Source organism: Capsicum annuum, chromosome 3 (genome assembly GCF_002878395.1).
Source record: "Capsicum annuum cultivar UCD-10X-F1 chromosome 3, UCD10Xv1.1, whole genome shotgun sequence".
Taxonomy (NCBI): Eukaryota; Viridiplantae; Streptophyta; class Magnoliopsida; order Solanales; family Solanaceae; genus Capsicum; species Capsicum annuum.
This window is the reverse complement of record NC_061113.1, coordinates 186,317,728-186,338,683: the sequence shown is the minus strand read 5'-3', so window position 1 is coordinate 186,338,683 and position 20,956 is coordinate 186,317,728. Positions and strand designations below refer to the sequence as shown.

Sequence of the window (20,956 nt, the reverse complement as noted above, 5' to 3'; positions counted from 1 at the left end):
TGGTGTGGTGCGGTGTGGGTGCGGTGCGGTACGGGTTTTTTCTACACCCACAAGTTTTAAAACTGCACCGCACCGCATCACCTTTAAACCCGCATAAACCCGCCCCATATTCATACCCACGCATAACCGCACCACACTTCCCCATGTTTTTATTTTTTCCTTTTTTTTGAAAAAAATTGTAACTCCATTGAAAATCATAATATTTTTAAATCTACAACTAGGAAATAATAACTAATTTCTATTATATCACTTTTGACTAAAAATTGTCAAAAAGTATAACGTGTACAAGTAATGATCAAATAGCATATTTTTATTAAATGAATAGAGATGTTAAAAAAGCTACTAGAAAATTATTTATTTGTAGTGTTATACATGTCATTTTAAGTATCATCAATTTTTAAGTAAATAATACATATAATTTTAGGTATATTCATGAGAACAAGACTAATTTTTAATTTTTTTTTAATTTAAACCCGCATATTCCCGCAACCCGCACCGCACCATTTAAAAAAAACTTACTTTAACCCACCCCACACCCGCACCACACCGCATAACTTAAAACCCGCCCTGCCCCGCATAGCTTAAAACCGCACCGTACCCGCACCGCCCTATTGTCATCCCTATTGGTGGTCCATTTGTTGCAATAAGTGAAACATCTGTTGGGATATATTAAAATATGTCTTCAACAGATTCCCCATCTGTTGCAACAAATATTTTAGCCGTTGCCATAAAACAAACCAGTAGCAAGATTGTTTTGATCCCTTCGACAGGTTGTTCATCTGTTTAATAAATGGCGCATCTATTGTAATAGATGATTCGTTTGTTCCAACTGATATGGTTATTTGTTGGAATTTTTTTTAATATGACATGTAAATTTTATTGAATTTTGTATTGTCTTTGTTTTAAAATTATGCAGACATCAATTGTAATGTATTTTTGTTTTTCTCTTGTATGTAGGTAAAAAAATGTCTCCCCAAAAAAAAGAAACTGAAAGTGGATCAACTTCTGTCCGCCTAACAAAAAAGGCTAGAGTACAGATGGATTTGTAGGAGCTTCCTGAACAATCTTAGTCAGGGAAAAGTGAAGTTGAGAAAAGTTGTGAAAATGATGTTAAGGGAGGTGGGGAAGGGTTTGTAGAGGGTGGTGAGGAAAATAAAAGTGAGAAGAAGAAGAAGATAAACAAGAAGAGGAGGAAGTAGAAAGTGAAAAAGATGATAATGATCAACATGATGATAATGCATCACCAATGGGACATGAATTATGATCGAAATCCCAGGATGATCTTGTCAAAACTATTAGTATTGACAGGTTTCAAGTTGAGATATTGATAGATAACCCTGTTGAACTAACTGGTGATTTTATAGTTAAATCTCAGTTGGGGAAACTTTTTGATGAATTTAGCAATACTATGAAGAAGGAAAAACTAGAGAAATTTTTTAAGAAGAGCTGCTTTGGACACTTTCTTAAGCTACCCGAGGACTACAATGCCCATTTTCAAATAAGCATGGAATATGGTCTTCTCAAGCATAGGATCAAGTACGTGGGGGATGATAAAGATTTGAAGGAGGAGGGCAATAAGATGGATGAAATCTAGATCAACTACTGTGGCATGCCGGTTTGTTTTGGCATGAAAAGGTTTGTCATAGTGACAAGCGTGAGATGCGATCGTCCAAAGAACCTCTCATCAAGAAAATAAATCTAAAAAATTCCAAGGCAAGCAGGACAACCAAACCACCACCATAAATAAAGGCAAGACATTGTCCAAGCAACCACCCACCGAAACTAACAAATGCAAGGAAAAAATAGATGGGTTGTTAGACATTGCTGGACGTGGCTACAAAGCCACGATATTGTTATAAAATCTCAAGAATAAATCCATACCAAAAAAGTACAAGGAGCAATTGTGGTTAGTTTGGTTTGCCCATTCCGTTATATTGGCAAGAGACATCTACAAAGTTATTGGAGATGATTTATTGGAGCTTGTTGAGGATTTTGAGAAATTCAATAATTATCTCTGGGGTTATGACAACCATAAGTTGACTATCAAATATTTATTAACAAAGCTATCCCCAAATATGATCACCTTATACGACTTTTCTTGGGCTTTTATGGTAAATTTAATCACTATTTATTTACTTTTGCATTAGTTTATATTGAATAATTATTATGACTTTTTTTTGTTTGCTTCCTGTTTACATTTTTTAGGCTTAGGCATTTGAAGTCATTCCACCCTTCCAAAAGTAGGTCAAGGATTACCCGAATGAGTTTTCTCATCCAAGGATCCATAGGTGGTTGGCTACAAAGATCAACACAAGAATTAAGGACGCTGATTTCTTAACCCTCTAGATGATGTCGTAAGTCTTATTTCAAGTAAAGTGAAATAATTTGACTCAAAGAAAGATATTGAAATAGATGATTGATATGTTGCAACAGATGGATCATCTTGTGCAATTTATCTTAAAAGATTACCCATCTGGTGTAACAGATTGATAATATGTTGCAATAGATGAGTCATTTTCATAACAGATTACCTATCTGCTACTTTGGTTCTTCGATTTGACTTAACTGATTACCCATCTTCTATAACTTATGCAATAGATGGATAATTTGATGCAATAGATTGTTAATCTATTGCCATATATGAATCATCTATTGCAACACAAAGATCTTCTATTGCTTAAGTTGTCTGTGTTAACATATTACCCAACTGTCTGCAAATTATTACTTGATTTAAATATATCTACCCTTTTTTTAGGTTGTGCATCCATGGATCATATCTACTCAACAAGAGTTGGAGATGACTTCTTTTCTTACTTTAGGTCTTGTTGCTACAATAGCAGACCCAACGATGGAGTTAATAAAGAAAGAATTGGTTGGATCAATAGCTATAAGATGAGCAGTTACGCAAGGTCAATCTCATGTTGAGGCTCTTCATAACCAACCCGCTGCAATAGATCTGGGTGTTGCTTCTGGGGGTGTTGCTGGTAAAGTTGTTGATGTTGGTGACAACCATGCTGATCCTATTTCCAGTCATTTTGATGCTCAAGAAAAAATAAACATGCTTGAAATCAGCCCTTACAGTGGTCCCTCTCACCCCTCTTCACCCTCATGTTCTTGTTGCAAATGCAAAGAGTGCATGGACAGATAAGGTAAACTCTTTAGAAAAATAGATGCTCTTGCTACTGCTATCGAGGAATTGAAATCCAAGAGGGGTGTCACACCATTCATGAAGGTGAGTGAGCCACACACTCTTACAACAGAGGTTAGGAAGAAGAGAAAAGCAATTACATATATACTCTCGAATATGAAACCAAAAAAAGTTGCGACTTCTTCTCCTCCAAAATTGATAAAGTTGAGGGACCATTTAAGAAGGAGGACGTATAATAGGAATTTGACTCCAGATAGAAGGTTGTTTTGAGAAGGACCATAAATTTCAAGCAATGCACAAAAACCTTCACCATGAATGCCTTTTTACCCCAAGACTTCAAGAACATGACATAAATGGATATGTGGTACGTGGAAATAATAAGTTTACTTTTTCTAACCTAGCCTTCTAATCTACTCCATAAAGAAGGATCTACACAATAGATGTGTCATCTGTTGCAATAGCTGGGTATCCTGGTACAACTGGTGATTCGTATGTCGCAGCAGATTATCCATCTGTTGCATAAGTTATATTAGATGGGTAATCTATTAACACATTCAGACAACCTTGTGCAATTGATGGACAATCCGTTGCATCTTTCCACTTTGTTTTTCTTTTTTAATATTATTAACCTATTTAAAAATTGTCTTTTTATATCACAGTATGTTGATGAAATTCTCTGCCTCATGAGGGGCCGGCAATTAGCGTACTCGAATGCTTATGATGCTGGCGATAAGATAATGGACCTTAACTTCTATAATAATTTTAAGAATAGATATGATGAACTCATTCAGCTAGGGTCAACTCTCGGTGGCCCAAGATTTGATTTGTTAGTTTCTAGGTTCGAATGGGATGAAGATATGATTGAATATTTTAGAGAGAAGAGGCCATATCCATACAACAAGGATTGGACCAGGGCAAAGAGAATTTTTACAGTCATGAATGTGGACGTCAAAAATTTTCTAGCTCTTAAGATACTACTCGAGCAGGTAATGATGAAGGTTTATGACTACAAATTACCTGTCTTCGACGAGGCTGATTTTTGTACCAAGACACAACAAATATTGGACTTGTTCCCTAACTTGTTGAGGAAGAGTAAACTAATGAATCATTTGCATGTGAAAGTGTTGAATGAAAAATGAAATTTTTAAGTCGAAACAAGGATAAGGACCTTTCAAAAAATCAAACTGGTGCCGCTTGTGGGTCATTCGCACTTGCACACATCAAATTTTTGCTAATCAGCACAGAAATGACCAACCCAACGACCTTCATGTGCGACAACACTATGGCAAGGATGCAAGAGGTCTGGGCTTATGGGGTAATAATTAAAAGGTTGGAGCCTGTGTATGTAAAAAAGGAAGGTTGAAATACAAACACCATGACAATTTTTATTTCAAGTGAATTTACATGTAGTGACCAACCTCTTGCAATAGATGACCAACCTATTGCAATAGATAGTCTATCTATTGTAACGAATAGTCTATCTGTTGTAACATATATCTATCTGTCCTAGCAACTAGTTTATCTGTTGCAATAGGTGGGTCATCTGTTGCATTATTTAGATGTATACATCTAAGTCTATTTGTTACAATAGATAGCATATCTATTGCAACAGATAGCTCATTTATTGGAACAAATCAAAATGGAAGGAAGACCTGTTTGATAATTTCCAACAGATGACCTACATGTTGCAACATATGTCTACTTATGTTTTATAATTTCCGATAGATATGTCATCTGTTGTAATAGATCTATTATCTATTGTAATATTTGAATCTAGTATTCCATTTCAATTAATAAGTTCAGATCTAAGGATAAAATAAAATTCATAGACAAAATAAAATAAATCGAAGCCTTCAAAAATTATATGAAATAAATCAATAAATAAATACAATGTAAAAAATTATTATGGATACAGTTGATCTACTCAACAAATAACTCAACAATTTATGTTTTGATGCCAAAAGTTCCCAAGGAGAGGTTATTACTTTGACAGACTCAAACTATAAGGATCTACTCAATATGGATAAGTTGTTTTTCATCCGATGCTATGGAATTCAGCTTTGGTCATCGTGGTTCTTCAATATGGCTTGCATACGATTTCTGAGCTTTCGCTTCTCCATATTTCCATAAAAGAGTAGCATATCTTTTACGGAGTAATCCGGCATCGAGTCCATCATTTAGTACTTCTAATCAATCCCTCAAATACTTGGCGTAAGCGGCAACAAAAAGATCACAATCCTTATGTTTGTAAAAATTAGATAATCCATATCTTGCAATTAATGTAAGCGTTGTGAAATTTATGAAATGAAACTAAATCATGATACTTATAGGTTACCACTGGATTATTGAGCAACTCCTTCAACATATTCTATATCAAATAGATTACCCATTTTATTTCGGTATACTTCAATCGTTGATGAACCAGTACAAGCCTTTTTGTCCAAAAAAACACTTATATCAAGGTAAGTAGGTAATATTTTGGCCAGATTTTGTATCTTAGATGATGGCCCAGAACATCTCCTTCCCGACATTGAGTCGTAAACTCTAATACACCTCTATTTTAGAACGACTACAGCCAACACCCAATGAAATTTATCATAATAATTGATTGAGACGTATACTTCATTGACCAAATTCAAAGGTTCGCCAGCTGGAATGCTAATACCTTTGATGATGTTGATTAAGCATTCCTCATTTCGAAAAACTTTCGACTGTTGTTGACAATAACTATCGTAGGCATTATTGATGTAAACTTTGCATAAATAATTGTATGTCGTATATCTATATTGTTCTTGTGTTTGAAACTTGGCCTTCTTTCAAAAGTTGTAAAAAATAACATTGATTTGCTGCACATATTATCAAACATTTCAGATTACGTGATACTAAAATTAATACACAGATACAATTAAATAAAGTATTAATAGTAATATGTATTGCATTTATACCTCATGATTCCTGTAAGTTTGGGGTTGTGACATCAAATAAAACTAATTTTTAATTCTGGAATGTGCAACAACAAAGTTGAACATATTAAAACCAAGACCAGATTGGTTCACTTTGTAGTGATCGTCATTTTATTTTTTGAATAATTTATGTGTTAATGTCATATTTTTACAAGAAGAATTATATAAATCAATATCCTTAAAAATGATTTATGTACCTGCCGGCATGAAGATTTAACAGACCATCGACGATCCATTCTGAATAGTCGTTGATCAACTTTGTTAACTTTTTGGAACCTTGTCCGAGATGTTGAACCCTTCAAATGAGTAATTATTCCATTTTTTCGGACTGACAGGCTTCACTTTTTCTTTATCTTTGGAGGAAGTTGATGGATTATCAACTGTTATATTATACTGTTCAGCATTAACTTCTATTGTGACATCCACCTGGAAAGTCTGAATTGTCAATGCTAATCACATAGATACAAAAAAAAAAGGAATAACTCATCTATTTTAGCAAATCAAACATATCTTTTTCCTGTTTTAAAATTTGTACCGACAGATGACCTATCTGTTGCAACAAATGGTTCATCTGTTGGGACAAATTAAAATAGGAGGACGACTTGTATCATAATTTCCAACAGAAAACCCATTTATTGCAACATATGACTCATTTGTTTGGACAAACTAAAACAGTAGGAAGTCTTGATTTAATTTATCCCAACAGATTCCCTATTTATTGCAGTATATAGGTCATCTTTTGATACAAATTAATATATTAGAAAAAAACTATTTGATTTGCTAAAATATACGAGACATATGTTGTAACAGATAATGTATCTGATGCAATTGGTTAGTCAACTATTGCAACTAATGTATATATCTGTTTGATAATTTTTAGCAGATGTGTTATCTGTTGAAATAGATATGTTGTCTGTTTATTTGTTGGAACAAATGATATATATTCATCTTTTTCAGCTCATGCTGCTCTCCTATGACCCTTTTACATTGATTAAAAGTGCAAGACAAACACAGAAGAGTTGTAATTTTTTTTCCATGCTTGATGATGCCTTGAAAATTTCTTTTTTTCTCTTTTTAGCCACTTTAATTTCTAATGGAGTGTATGGATATGAAATACTTTTTTATGGAATCACACCCCTCTTAGATAACAATTCCTTTGCAGAAGTAGTTAATGTATTAATAGCATTAATCACTTCATCTTGTTTCACCTTGCAGTTTTGACATTTGCATGCAGAACATTGGCTAGGAGGGGCGAAATCTATAAAAACTAGTATGATCATTATCTTAATGGTTTGTTGTTTCAAAAACTATAAGAAGAGCATCATTATCCCCAACAGCAGCACCACTACCACTACTACTACCACCATAAACAACTCCATCACCAGTACCACCATTAACAACAATAAGCCTACCCTCTAAAATTATTTTTCTTGTGATGGTTGTTGCTCCAAACAATTCCTTTTTATTCTATCAATGACCTTAGGGTCTTATAATGTCTGCACAAATCATAAAGTAAGATATACAAAATGATAGACAAGGGAACTCTATGCAGTCTGATTAGCTCTCAGATATACAATCTAGCATAATCCTCAGCAGTATATGAAGTATGAACAGGCAAGAAATGAGCAGACTTAGTCACCCTATTAACCATAACCCAAATGGAATCATAATAGCATTGGGAAGGAGGTAAACCAATCACGAAGTCCATATTTATCTCTTCCCACTTCCAGGTGGGAATACTAAACTCTTGGATCATACCACCAGGTCTTTGGTGTTCAACCTTAACCTGTTGGCATATTGCACACTTAGCTACAAACGCTGCTATATCTTTCTTTATGCCACTCCACCAATAGATTTCCCGCAAGTCTCGATACATCTACCCTGTAATCTCAACACACCATCTCCCTCTTGGGAGAAAACCTCTACTTTTTGGTCCTTGACTGACTCCTTCAGTCTGACAAACTAGCATCTAAGTATTGCTTTTCCTTCACTTCCGAAACCAAGGAGGATTTGGAACTACTTTGAACCCCTATACTACCTTCAGCAGAGTCAAATAAGCTAACCTCCAATCTAGCCAAACGATGTACATCACGAGCCAACTCTTTCTTACCTTTTACCATATGCAAAACACTACCCATGGAGACTCTATTTAGGGCATCCGCCACAATATTAGCCTTGCTCGGATGGTATAGCACACTCATATCATAGTCCTTTAACAATTCTAACCATGTCTCTATCTAAGATTCAATTCTCTCTGGGTAAACACATACTGCAGACTCTTATGATCAGTGAAAACATCAACATGGACACCATAAAAATAGTGTCTCCAGATTTTCAAAGCAAACACAACAACAGCCAACTCAAGGTCATGGGTGTGGTAATTTTCCTCATGGGGTTTCAACTGTCTAGAAGCATAAGCTATCACCTTACCCTTCTGCATTAATACGCAACCCAACCTAACTCTCGAAGCATCACAGTACACCACAAAACCATCAACACCATCAGACAAAGTCAAAATAGGGACTGAAGTGAGTCGAGTCTTCAACTCCTATAAACTCTTCTCACAAGATTCGAACCACAAGAACTTCACTTTCTTTTGGGTCAACCGAGTCATAGGAGATGCTATAGATGAGAAACCCTCAACAAAATGGCGGTAATAGCTAGCTAAACCTAAGAAACTTTAGATATCAGTCAGAGAAATAGGTCTAGGCCAATTTCTAACAGCTTCGATCTTTTGGGGATCAACTCTAATACCCTCGGAAGAAATGATATGACCCAGAAAAACAACTGATCTTAGCTAAAACTCACACTTACTGAACTTGGCAAATAACTTATGATCTCTAAGGGTTTGCAAGACAGTTTGGAGATGATCAGAATGTTCATCCTTACTACGGGAGTACACCAGTATATCATTGATGAACACTATGACAAACATATCCAGATATGGTCTGAACACTCGATTCATGAGGTCTATGAAAGCTGCTGGGGCATTAGTTCACCCAAAAGACATAACAAGAAACTCAAAATGGCCATAACGAGTTCGAAAAGCAATTTTCGGGATGTCACATTCCCTAACTTTGAGTTGATGATAGCCATCACGAAGGTCTATCTTTGAGAAATAACTTGCACCTTGTAATTGGTCAAATAAATCATTTATTCTCGGAAGGGGGGTACTTATTTTTTATGGTGACTTTATTCAGTTGGCGGTAATCAATGCACATATGCAAAGAGCCATCTTTCTTTCTCATAAACAACACAGGAGCACCCTAAGGAGAAATACTGGGCCTTACGAAACCCTTATCTAGTAGATCTTTGTGTTGCTCTTTCAACTCCTTAAGTTCTGCAGGGGCCATACGGTGAGGAGGAATAAAAATGGGCTGAGTATCGGGAAGAAGATCAATCCCTAACTTTATCTCTCTATCAGGAGGTATCTTGGGAGATCATCCGGAAAGACATCAGAAAACTCATTGACAAAGGATGCTCAAAATTCAGCATGAGACACGTTTTCATTCAATGGGTCAGTGGGTTGAGGTTGCTGACCATCATTATTTGTTCTCGCTCGACGTGGAGGCATATTTCTGAAAGAGGAGAGCACAAATCAATAGCAGAGAGAGACACTTTAAGCACGATAGACTTCTAAAAGAAAGAATCACACTTTTTCCTAAAACGTCTTGTAGCCTCTTACTCATAGATGTGGCGCGCTACATACTGATGATCAAGACTCTACTTAATGCGGCTTGTCAGACTCCATAGGACACCTTAAAACCTTAGGCTCTGATACCAAGTTTGTAACGCCCTAGAAAAATGGGTCCTGGAGTATCACACGATGCTTGAGGCTACGAGTAGCTCCAAGCTAACCCTTTGAGTGTTCAACACAAATCAATATGTTTTCCATAAATAACCCTCAAATATCAACAGAGTAATCATCATCCAAGAATAAAAGAATAAAGATAACAAAATACGACTTATTAGTCAACTCCCAATATCTATACTAGTCTGACAAGCCTTTAAGAAAATTAATAAAACTAGCAAGCCATTGAGACATGCCCCAACTGACTTATACTCATTTATCAAATATAAATGATTTTATAAAACCAACATCAGACATCACGTCCTTGGAACATGAGGACTCATCACAATAGAGGAGGTAGAACAAAGTGCCCAAAGAATCACTATCAAACCTAAAACTGAGCACCTAAACCTACATTCTGAGAAAATGCAGCCCATATCCGAAGATGTGGGTCAGTACCATGGAAAGAAACCGAGTATATGGGGGTGTATGTAGTTGTATAAACATCATCATCATAAATATTTATAAGAAATATGCAGGATGTATGAAAGACTCACATAGCTCAGAAAATCATCATAATCATGAGAGGGTGAAATAAGTACAATAACACATGTGAGTCATCATATAATTTGTCAATCACTTTCAGTTCATCAAGAATATCAATTCTCATAATGTAAATATCATTTAAATCTTTCGAAAGAATAACTTTGACAATTCCACTTTTAAATATAACTTTCACAATTCCACTTTCAAATCACTTCACCATTCACCATAGACACAAGTAAACACACACACTGGAAGATCCTATAACCGACATAAACCATGTGAGCTACATGGAGTCCAACGTACAACCCACGTTGGGGAGAGCCATCCAATCCTTGTCATCGGAGTAGGACTATCGATATCAAATCCACACAAACTAGTGATCACTATATAAATTAGCCTTAGGCTCACTCTTACGGGGGCACGTAGTTCTAGGGAAGTAAGGTTGCTTTACACCTCCCACTCGGTGCTAAAGAATTCTTCCGGACTTATCTTAGATCATTTCAAAAACAATCCACAACAAAACAATTTCAGTAATATATAAATATACATCGGGAGCCATCACGCTTCCCATCTATCAAAATCAACCACGTTGTGGATTTCTTTCACACTCGAGTTCAGAACAACTCCATTAAGACTAAAAGGTCAAATCATTCAAAATATCTCAAATATTCAACATCAACGTGCTTATAACACACACTTTCTTAAAAAAACACAATTTCCAATGGGGATTCACGACCCAAATATCAAAATCATGATAAATATCACTCAAGATTCATGCTTTATATCTCCACACATGTAAATTCATCTTTCAAAATCATAAACATCAAGATTTCATAATTATCATCATAAGATATGAGTTCATGCTTCAAATTTGTAAAAATCAAATAAAATCATGCCTTTGTAAAGAAAATTACTTTTGGGCACAAGAACGAAAGAGAGTTCTTGTTGAAAAATTCTACATACCTTGAATGATGAACTTTAGATCGATACTCATTTTTGAAATGTTAATCGTGCCTTTGAATGATGGTTCTTGGAGTTTTTGAACTAGGAACTTGGAATCTTGAATAAATTTGTAGAATTAATGGTGAATTTTGGAGGTTCTTGAAGTTGGATGTAGGAGCTTAGGGTTTTATTTTTGAGGGAATTTGATAAAATATAATATATAATACTTCTAATAGGATTTAATAGAAGGTTTGGATGGATTTTGGGTGAGGGGGAATGACCAAAATGCCCCTAAAAATCAAATAATTCTCGAATCTGTCCTTTGGTGGACTGTTCTGATAGTCTAAAGTAGATCAATCATAACATTTTTCTCCAATATCAAAATTGGATGAAACCAATTTCATTAGAAAGAAGACTCTCATATAATTTTGTTGATATATAGTATCTCACCCAGATCATTGTGTACGAGGAGTTATGATCGTTTGAAGTTGACCTAAAAATTTGCTTTTGTTAGGCTAAAGTAGATCGATCATAACTTTTTGCTTCGATAGAAAAATTGGATGAAACTAATTTCATTGGAAAGAGGACTTGCAGAGCTTTCCATTGATATATAGTAGATCACCCAGATCATTATGTACAAGGAGTTACGATCATTTAAAGTTAGAAAAGAAATACGCCAGGCCTCAGTACTTTTTCCTGCATGTTTTTTTGTTCACTACTATTCACGGTTCGATCGGAATGATCATAACTCATCGCTCGTGTGTCCATTTTGGATGATCCACATATAGTTGGAAATCTGATTTGATACTCGCAATGGTGGATCATAATCTAAGACATTCCGCACGAAAAATTTATAATTCATTCTAGAAGATAAAATCCAACATGTTTACGCATAAAATTTCAACGAAAAATTTTCTGGGGTATTACAATGTTACTCATCGTATTAGGAAGGGATGGTTGAAATGGAGACTTGATTTCAGAGTTTTATGTGATAAGAAGGTACCTCCTAGGCACAGTGTTGCATTGAGTCCTCATCCATCTGAGGTTAATATAATTTGATTTATTTATTTATTACTTCCGTTCAGTTTTACGGAGTTAGTTGGAGACATGTTCCTTCAACTCCTTATTCAGACAATACTTAGAGGCTTTCAGATTTAGTCAAATTTAGCTATCAGATTCAGTATTTAGTTTCATATTCAGTTGTTTTGGGTATTCATTACCCCATGGATGTTACTATATCTCTTCAGTTGAACCTTATGGCCTGCATGTTCAGGTTTTTCGCATATTATATGTATATTATGCAGTGTACAGGTACAGATATCAGTCATGGATTAGATTATGGTCCCTCGGGGTCATGAGCATCATGTAGCATTTTGATTCAGAAAATCGGGGCGTTACAAACTTGGTATCATATCCTAATGTTCAATAGAGTCCTAGGAATTCTGAAAGCCGCATCTAGTAGAGTCTTATGCATGGGTGTGTTACGCACCACATTTTTGAACAGGAGGCTATAAGATGTTTTAGGAACAGTTTCCCTTCTTTCAGTATTCATGTCGTGCTAGTGAGCATAATCTCAAGTTAAACTTCCAGTCCAATCCGTTCTTCTCTTGTTTTAGAATATGGCCCCAAATAGAAGAAACAACCCAACTCCTAAGCCCGAAGATTCTTTGGGCGAACATATTTCTCAAGCAGAGTTTAGAGCCGCATTCACCGCACTTTCTCAGTCTTTGGCTGGCCAAAATGAAAGGCCAGCAGCTATCCTGGCCAATCCAGTGGCAAATTCCGCAGCTAGGATTCGAGACTTCACCCGAATGAACCCTCCATCTTTCCATGGGTCTAAGTCTAATGAAGTCCCTCAGGAGTTCATTGACCAAGTTCAAAAGGTCATTGACATCATGGGTGTTACTTCTGTTCAGAGTGCTGATTTAGCCGTATATCAGTTGCAAGATACGGCTCACACTTGGTACAAACAGTGGAAGTCCAAGGGGGTAGATGGCGCAGGTCTTATTGGGTGGGAGAAATTTGTCATGGATTGCTTAGACAGATTCTTTCCCCAAGAGCTGAGGGAATCCAAAGTTCTTGAGTTCATCAATCTCAGGCAGGGAAATATGACGGTTAGGGAGTATTCTCTCAGATTTACTCAACTATCCAGGTATGACCCTTATGTGGTTGCAGACAATAGGGCTAAGATGAGCAAGTTCATGTTAGGGGCGAACGATAGCATGGTGAATGAGTGTAGATCTACGATGCTGAACAGTAATATAACCTTAGCTAGACTCATGACCCCATGCTCAACAGATAGAGGAGTAGAAGGTTAGGACTAGAGAGAGGCAGAACAAGAGAGCAAAATCAGGCAATTTCAGTCTTATTCATCCCAAATCAGAGGGAGATACTTGGGAAATAGAAACAAATATACGTACCAAGTATCCTCACCTCTTCCCCGCTAATTCAGATCAAGCTTAAGGTAACAGTTCTCCTTAAGCTTATTTATTTTCATGTTCATGTCCCCAGTTTAAACTTGGTATATATTACCGTTGCATACTAAGTCATGCATTCATGCATCAGTTCAATTATACAGTCATGCATCAGCTATGCATTCTCATCTTGAGAAGCTCAGTTTATCAGATTGCTCAGTTACGCATCCATGTACCAGCTATCCATGCATCAGATATGCATGAGTTCAGTATGTTTAGCATGCCAGTCATGAGATTATGTTTCAGTCCTTCATGTTCAGTTTATGTTCGGCTTGTCTTATTCTTCCCTCTCGGTTAAGTCTCATTCGAGGATGAATGTTCCCAAGGGGGAGATATTGTAATACCTCGAAAAATCCAACTTAATATTAGATCCATGTTTCAACCTCATGCATAGTACATCATGGTTTATTGGTAGTTTCATGATCAAGGTTGATGTGAATTAAGGTCTCAAATATGTCCTAGCTATTGTGCGAATCAAAACATTCCTTATCGATTGAATTCTTGAGAAGGATATTAGTATCATCAATTTCAAATGATCATATCTCTTATTATACTACTATTTTTTGATCCCATGACCTACCCAATGGATAGATAATTTAATAAACTTTCTATCGATACCAAATTTGCCTAAAACGGACACCCAGTGAAAAAGTTATGGCTATTTTAAGTTTCTGCTGTAAGACGAATGCCATTTCAATGCATGGCGCATCGCGCCGGAGGCCAAAATGGCACTCGTCAATTTTCAAAAAGCCTCCATGATAACCACACTTCTCTCCAAGCTTCCAGGTCGCAATAATTGGTATTTTACCAAGCTTCGCGTTGTGCCGAGGCCCTAAATCGTGATAAATTTTGCGTAGTTTTCAGTTTTCATTTTAAACTCCTCAAGGGCAATATAGTAACTTCCCAAAACCCTATATATACTCTTTAAACACGGGATTGAAGCCCCAAAGCATCCTTTTACATTAATTTTATCAAAATTCACTCAAGAATAATCAAGAACAAGTCTAGGGTTTTCATTGGGGTTTTAAGCTTCAACCAAATTCAACCGTAGATTCCACGAATTCTTAATCTAAGGTATGCGTAGTGTTCATCTATGGATTCAATCCGTTCATAGAGCTCAAGAACCATGTTTTTAAATGTTATTTTGTAAACTTTTTGTGGTGATATAAGCATGTACTTGTTGATGATTGTTGTTTAAGTTTCAAAATGATATCTAAAGATGTTTTCTTGAAATATATGTGGTTATTAGTTGAAAAACATGAACTTAAGGAGGTTTGATGTGATGCAAGTATGAAATCCACCTATGCTTTAAAGAATGCATGCAAGGTGTTTGATAAAATGCCTAGGATGCTAAAACCCATAATTACATGATTCCATGATATCTAAATGACAAAGTCCATATTAGCTATACACTTCCATATGAATTTCGATGCTATTTATGTATTGTTGTTGTTGTGGCATGAAGCATGTGTGATAATGGAAATATGAATTATATACACGAAATGTATCCATGCTCTCCCTACCATGTTGAGATGTGAATAAATACATGAAGTATACTATCCCCTACTTATAATATTGTGAATTGTGGACTCTAATCTTGTGATGAAGTCATGTCATGTGTACCAGTTTCCTTCTATCGAGTCCTGGGGGTGTTCGTACCCAAAAAATATAGCTGTGTGCCTAGATCCATGTCATGTGCCACGATAACTCGCAGTCAAGCTATACTCTATAGAACTCGGCCAGTCATGTGACTCAGGAAACATCAGAAATCTCATGATCTCAGTTAACTCTCAGATAATAGTACTACTCCATTAGTCAACTGATGTCAATTATTCAGTCTATGTAAAGCCAGTTGAATTATGTTCAGTCCCTTCAGATGGGAGTAGAAGTTAGCACCGAGTAAACCCAAGGATGGGAACTCACCTACCAGTTCAGGGTATGATTCTTAGTAATCATTCTTGTGTTCTAGAACTACGTAGCCAACATAGGTTGAGATATCTTAACCTGTCAGTTTAGGGTCCCACCATTCTCACTTTGAGTATCTGCCAGATAAGGGTCACTTACAACTGTTCTTACCAGTGGTGTGGTGTTGACACCCCTCTAGTCGGGGTAGAGATTGGACTCCAGCTTATCCATAATGGTATACATGGGGCATGCCGATTAAACAACTACCTCCCACAGTTTTAGGATCAGTCTCAGTAAAAAAACTCAGATAGTTCTTCAGATATCAGTATACCAGGACTGTTAGATACAATCAAATTCAATCAGTCAGTTAGCATTATTCATTCATGTAAACCCTTTGCATTAGCCTACCTCACTCGTATACTCAGTACTCCAGTTGTACTGACACATTTGCGCTATGGTGCTTTCTTTTCATGTTACACCATAGGTCCAAAGCCACGAGTTCCAGACCAGCAGTAGCTTTCCAGTGGCAGTGTTGCAGTGAGTCCTCATCCATCCGAGGATAATATGATTTGATTTATTCATTTATTACTTCAGTTCAGTTTTACGGAGTTAGTTGGAGACATGTTCCTTCAACTCCTTATTTAGACAGTACTTAGAGGCTTTTATATTTAGTCAGATTTAGCTATCAGATTCAGTATTCAGTTTTATATTTAGTTGTTTTGGGTATTCATTACCCCATGGATATTACTATATCTCTTCAGTTGATCCTTATGGCCTACATATTCAGGTTTTCCACGTATTATATGTATATTATGCAGTGTATAGGTACAGATATCAGTCATGGGTTAGCTTGTGGTCCCTCGAGGTCATGAGCACCATGTAGCATTCCAATTCAAAAAATTGGTGCATTACACTAGAGGTTTACGACTAAGTTGATAAGCCATCAACTAGTTAATAAGTTGTCAACTAAGTCATCAACTGAAAATTCCTGCAATTTTTTAAAGCTTTCTTAGGGGTATTTTAGTCTTTTCCTCACCTCAAATCCTACCCCATGACTTAAATAACCCTATAAATATATGTATTCATGAGTTTGTTAGGTTTCAATGCTTATTCTCCTCTCCATCCTCAAGAGAAAAGGAATTAGGGTTTCTTCCTAAAGTTCAACTTCCAAGAATCCAAATTCAAGTTTTTCTTCAAGAAAATAAGAAACTCAGGTCTGTAGGGTTTGAGCAAGGATAACCTTTTATCCTTGTTCCTAAAATCTCTGGTTTTTACAATCAAATTTATGAGATGAATTTTAGTATTTTAAAATAAATTTTGTGATTTAAAGTTCAGTTAGCACAAAATTTACCTTTACTCATGTTTTCACTTACATGATTGTTACTATGAGATGAATTTTAGTATTTTAAAATAAATTTCCATGAGATGGTGAATATATATAATTTTCAGTATGATTCAGTCACTTCACAAATAAGAGCATATGAATTTGTCATGAGTCTCTCAGTTTACTAGAAGTTCAGATTTACTATTTCAGATTCATACAGTATGATTCAAATTTCAGTTTGATCTTTTGATCTCAGACATGATATGAAATTCACACAGATGTTCATGAGTATGATTTATTAACAGAAGCATGATTAATTTTTAGATTTATAAACACAAATATTTGTTTTGAGGTAATTTTACATACAATATATATATATATATATATATATATATATATATATATATTTGAGACTAGTATTTAGCACCGAGAGGGAAATATGGTTCAGCACATCCTATTCTCTAAAACTATGTGTCACCGTAGGTTTAGGGGCCTCGTCAGAGAGTGTCCCCTCTTTTCCCAATATGGGTTTAGTTTAGTGATCACTCTAGTTTAGATTCTACTTCGATGAAAAAGATAGAACAACCCTTCTCAGCGTGGGTCAGACGTTGAACTTCATGATAGCTCACATGGTTTATGTCGGTTATGAGAATCTCCACAGAAAAAATAGTTTTAAGAAACTAAATGTAGTAACTCACCCAGCTTATCAGATTATGTTTGTTATTCATGTTTTATAATACTTCAACCTTCAGTTTATTTCAGTCTCTTGGTGGGTTTATTCACACTTAGCATGCATGTTTTAAGATTTTGCATTAATTCAGTTTTACTTATGCATTCACCCCCACTTACTCATTATATTTTATAAGTACTGACCACATATATGCATTCGTAGTTATATTCCTTCATGATGTAGATACCAGAGGTATTCCACATATCAGGTTCATATAGTTTGTGGTATTCAGTCAACAGGTGATAGGTTCTTTTATTTCGAGGGCTTAAGTTAGTTGCAGTTCCTGTATTTTATTTTCTTCATTCTTATGTATTGCTTAGGGATAGTTGGAGGTCATGTCCCAACTATAAATAGTCAGTATAGTATAGGCTTCATAGATGGTTAGTCAGAATATTATATGTAATTCAAGTTTCTTTTTCAGATTTACCATGTTGTAGACTTTCACAAAATCATATTGAAATAGTTTATCTCATGATTATGCTTTTGCTTAGTAAATTTAGTTTTATTAGTTTTATATATATATATATATATATATATATATATATATATTAAATCAGTTACTCAAGTATCATGCAGTACATGGGTTAGCTTGGGATCACTTATGGTTTTAAGCACCATATGGCGTCTAGGGGGTAGTCTCGAGGCATTATAATGTGTGTCTTATAGTTTATTGTTTGTAGTGTGTTGGTGATATTTGTGATTTTGGATAAATAGTTTACAGTACTACTTGATGGGTGTCTTGTTTCTGTTATGACCTATTGGGTGTTATTCCACTTTTTGTTTGTTTTTTATTTTATGATGGTATACTATTTTTGTACTGAGATGGGAGATCTATTGGAAACAACCTCTCTACTTCATTCTGAGGTAGTGGTATAGACTGCATACACTTACCTTCCCAGACCCCACTTTGTAAAAATATACTGGATATATTGTTGTTATTGTTATGCAAATTAGAGTTTATGTCATGCAATCACATTTGCCTAATGGGTAGGTTGGGGGTAACATATGCATGGGTCTTTTAAATTTCTTATCAATGTTTTTTCCGTTTTTAATTCTTATCTTATAAATTTAGCATGTTGCAAAAATAAAATTTAGCATGTTGCAAAAATAAAATAACACCCCAATTCGGATGTGAAGAAAGATATTATAAGAAAAGAAAAAGACATAAGAAATATAAGAAATATAAGAAATATTGAAAAATCAAAATATAAATACAAGAAACCAAGAAAAAGATATTATGTAAAAAAATATAAATACAAAAGACCATATAGAAAAAAGAAATCTATAAAAGAATGTACTTGTTATAATTGTGAAAAATTAGGACATTTAGCTAAAGATTGTAAATTACCTAAAAATCCAAAAAATAAACAAATATCAAAAATAAAAATAGAAAATACAGAATATGTGCAGATAAATTATATAGATTATGAATTAGAAAGTGAGGATAGTATATAAGAAATATCAAAAAATGAAACAGATAATGAAATAAATAGTGAAATACATGAATCAAATGACTGAAGAAGATATAAAAATAATAACAAAGGAAGAATATTTAAATGATGAAGGAACAAACCAAAAAATAATATTTCACAGTAACATATTTGATGAAATAAAAGGAAAAAGAATTAGACTTAAGTGTAGAAAAAATATTTAAAATACCAACAATAAAAAATATATTTACTAGGAAAAAAGAAGAATATTATGTAGTAAGCCAAACGGAACATGTAATAGACTGTAGATATGCAAAAGGTAAAACTAGTATACCACTAGTAACAAAAAGAATAATTAATAAAGAGATAAACGATATAAAAAGTAGAGACCCAATAAAATATGCACACCTTGAAGGTACAGAGATATTAATAAAAGCATGTTTTAGAGAAGGAATAGATACACCAATAGAATTATATTTAGCAGATGATAGAATTATAAAACCTATAGAAAAAAGCATAATAACTGCCATAAAAAAGAAATTTAATATACCAAAAATTTAAATTTATAATAAGTGCAAATTATTCAGTAGCGGTAATAGATAAAAATATAGATAAATCATTAGTATTATATTGGAAAATATCAGGAATAGAATTAATCCCAGCAAATAAAATATTTACAGCAAGATGCAAAAATTTATATGTATTAAAAACAAAACATAAATTAACAGGAAAAAATAAGATTAACAAAATACGAATAGAAAGTCCATTCGAACAAATTGTAAAAACAATAGATAATAATGATTATAGCTATAGAGACATAGATATAGAAGAAAATTTAGAAATAATAAATGATAGAATAAGTACAACGAAAAGAATAGCTGATGAAAAGCCAGAATCATCAAGCTCATAAAAAAGAACAAGTTATGAAACAAATTCAACAAATAATTTAAACCAATATTACATAACAGGAAAGGTAAATGAAAAAAAATATTTAATACTTTTAAATACAGGACAAGAAGAAAATTACATAGCAAAATTATATATCTTAAACTGATAATGATATATGTCCAGATCTACCAAGAAGTTTAATAAATATTAAAAATATAGCAGAAAAAGAAATAATAATAGGAATTAGAAAAATAAAAATAGAATTTGAAGTAAAGGAAGAAATGCAAAAAGCAGACATAATATTAAGAATAAAATGGCTAGAACAAGTAAAACCATATAATATAGAACATACACAATTAACCTTAACATATAACAGAGAGAAATTATTCTTAAAAAGAGCCTTAACATAAAATGAAAATATATGTATTAGTGAAGATAGTAGTAGAAGGATATTACAGTAGATATTATACGCCTATGATAGATATAGGAACAGAAGCTAATTTATGTAGATATAATTGCTTACCAGAAAGCAAATGGGATAAATTAAAAACACCAATAATAGTTAAAGGATTTAATAATGAAGGAAGCTTAATTACTTATAAAGCTAGGAATGTAAAAATACAAGTATGGGATAAGATATTAATAATAGAAGAAATTTATAATTATGAACTAACATCAAAAGATATACTTTTAGGGATGCCATTTTTAGATAAATTATACCCACATATAATAACTAGAACAGATTGGTGGTTTACAATACCATGTAAACAGAAAGTAAGAGCAAAAAGAGTTAATAATAAAATAAGAAAGAAAACT

General features: G+C 34.3%; 1 protein-coding gene across 1 annotated transcript in view; it reads left to right on the top strand.

The window, feature by feature from the left end:
* The window catches only part of LOC124896767 (isoniazid-induced protein IniB-like), a 1,202-nt gene extending 415 nt beyond the window's left edge, over positions 1-787 (top strand). Inside the window, exon 2 of the mRNA XM_047408589.1 lies at positions 690-787. Within this exon, the coding sequence (XP_047264545.1) occupies positions 690-787 (98 nt within the window). The remainder of the gene's footprint in view (positions 1-689) is intronic.
* Positions 788-20,956: the final 20,169 nt, after the last annotated feature.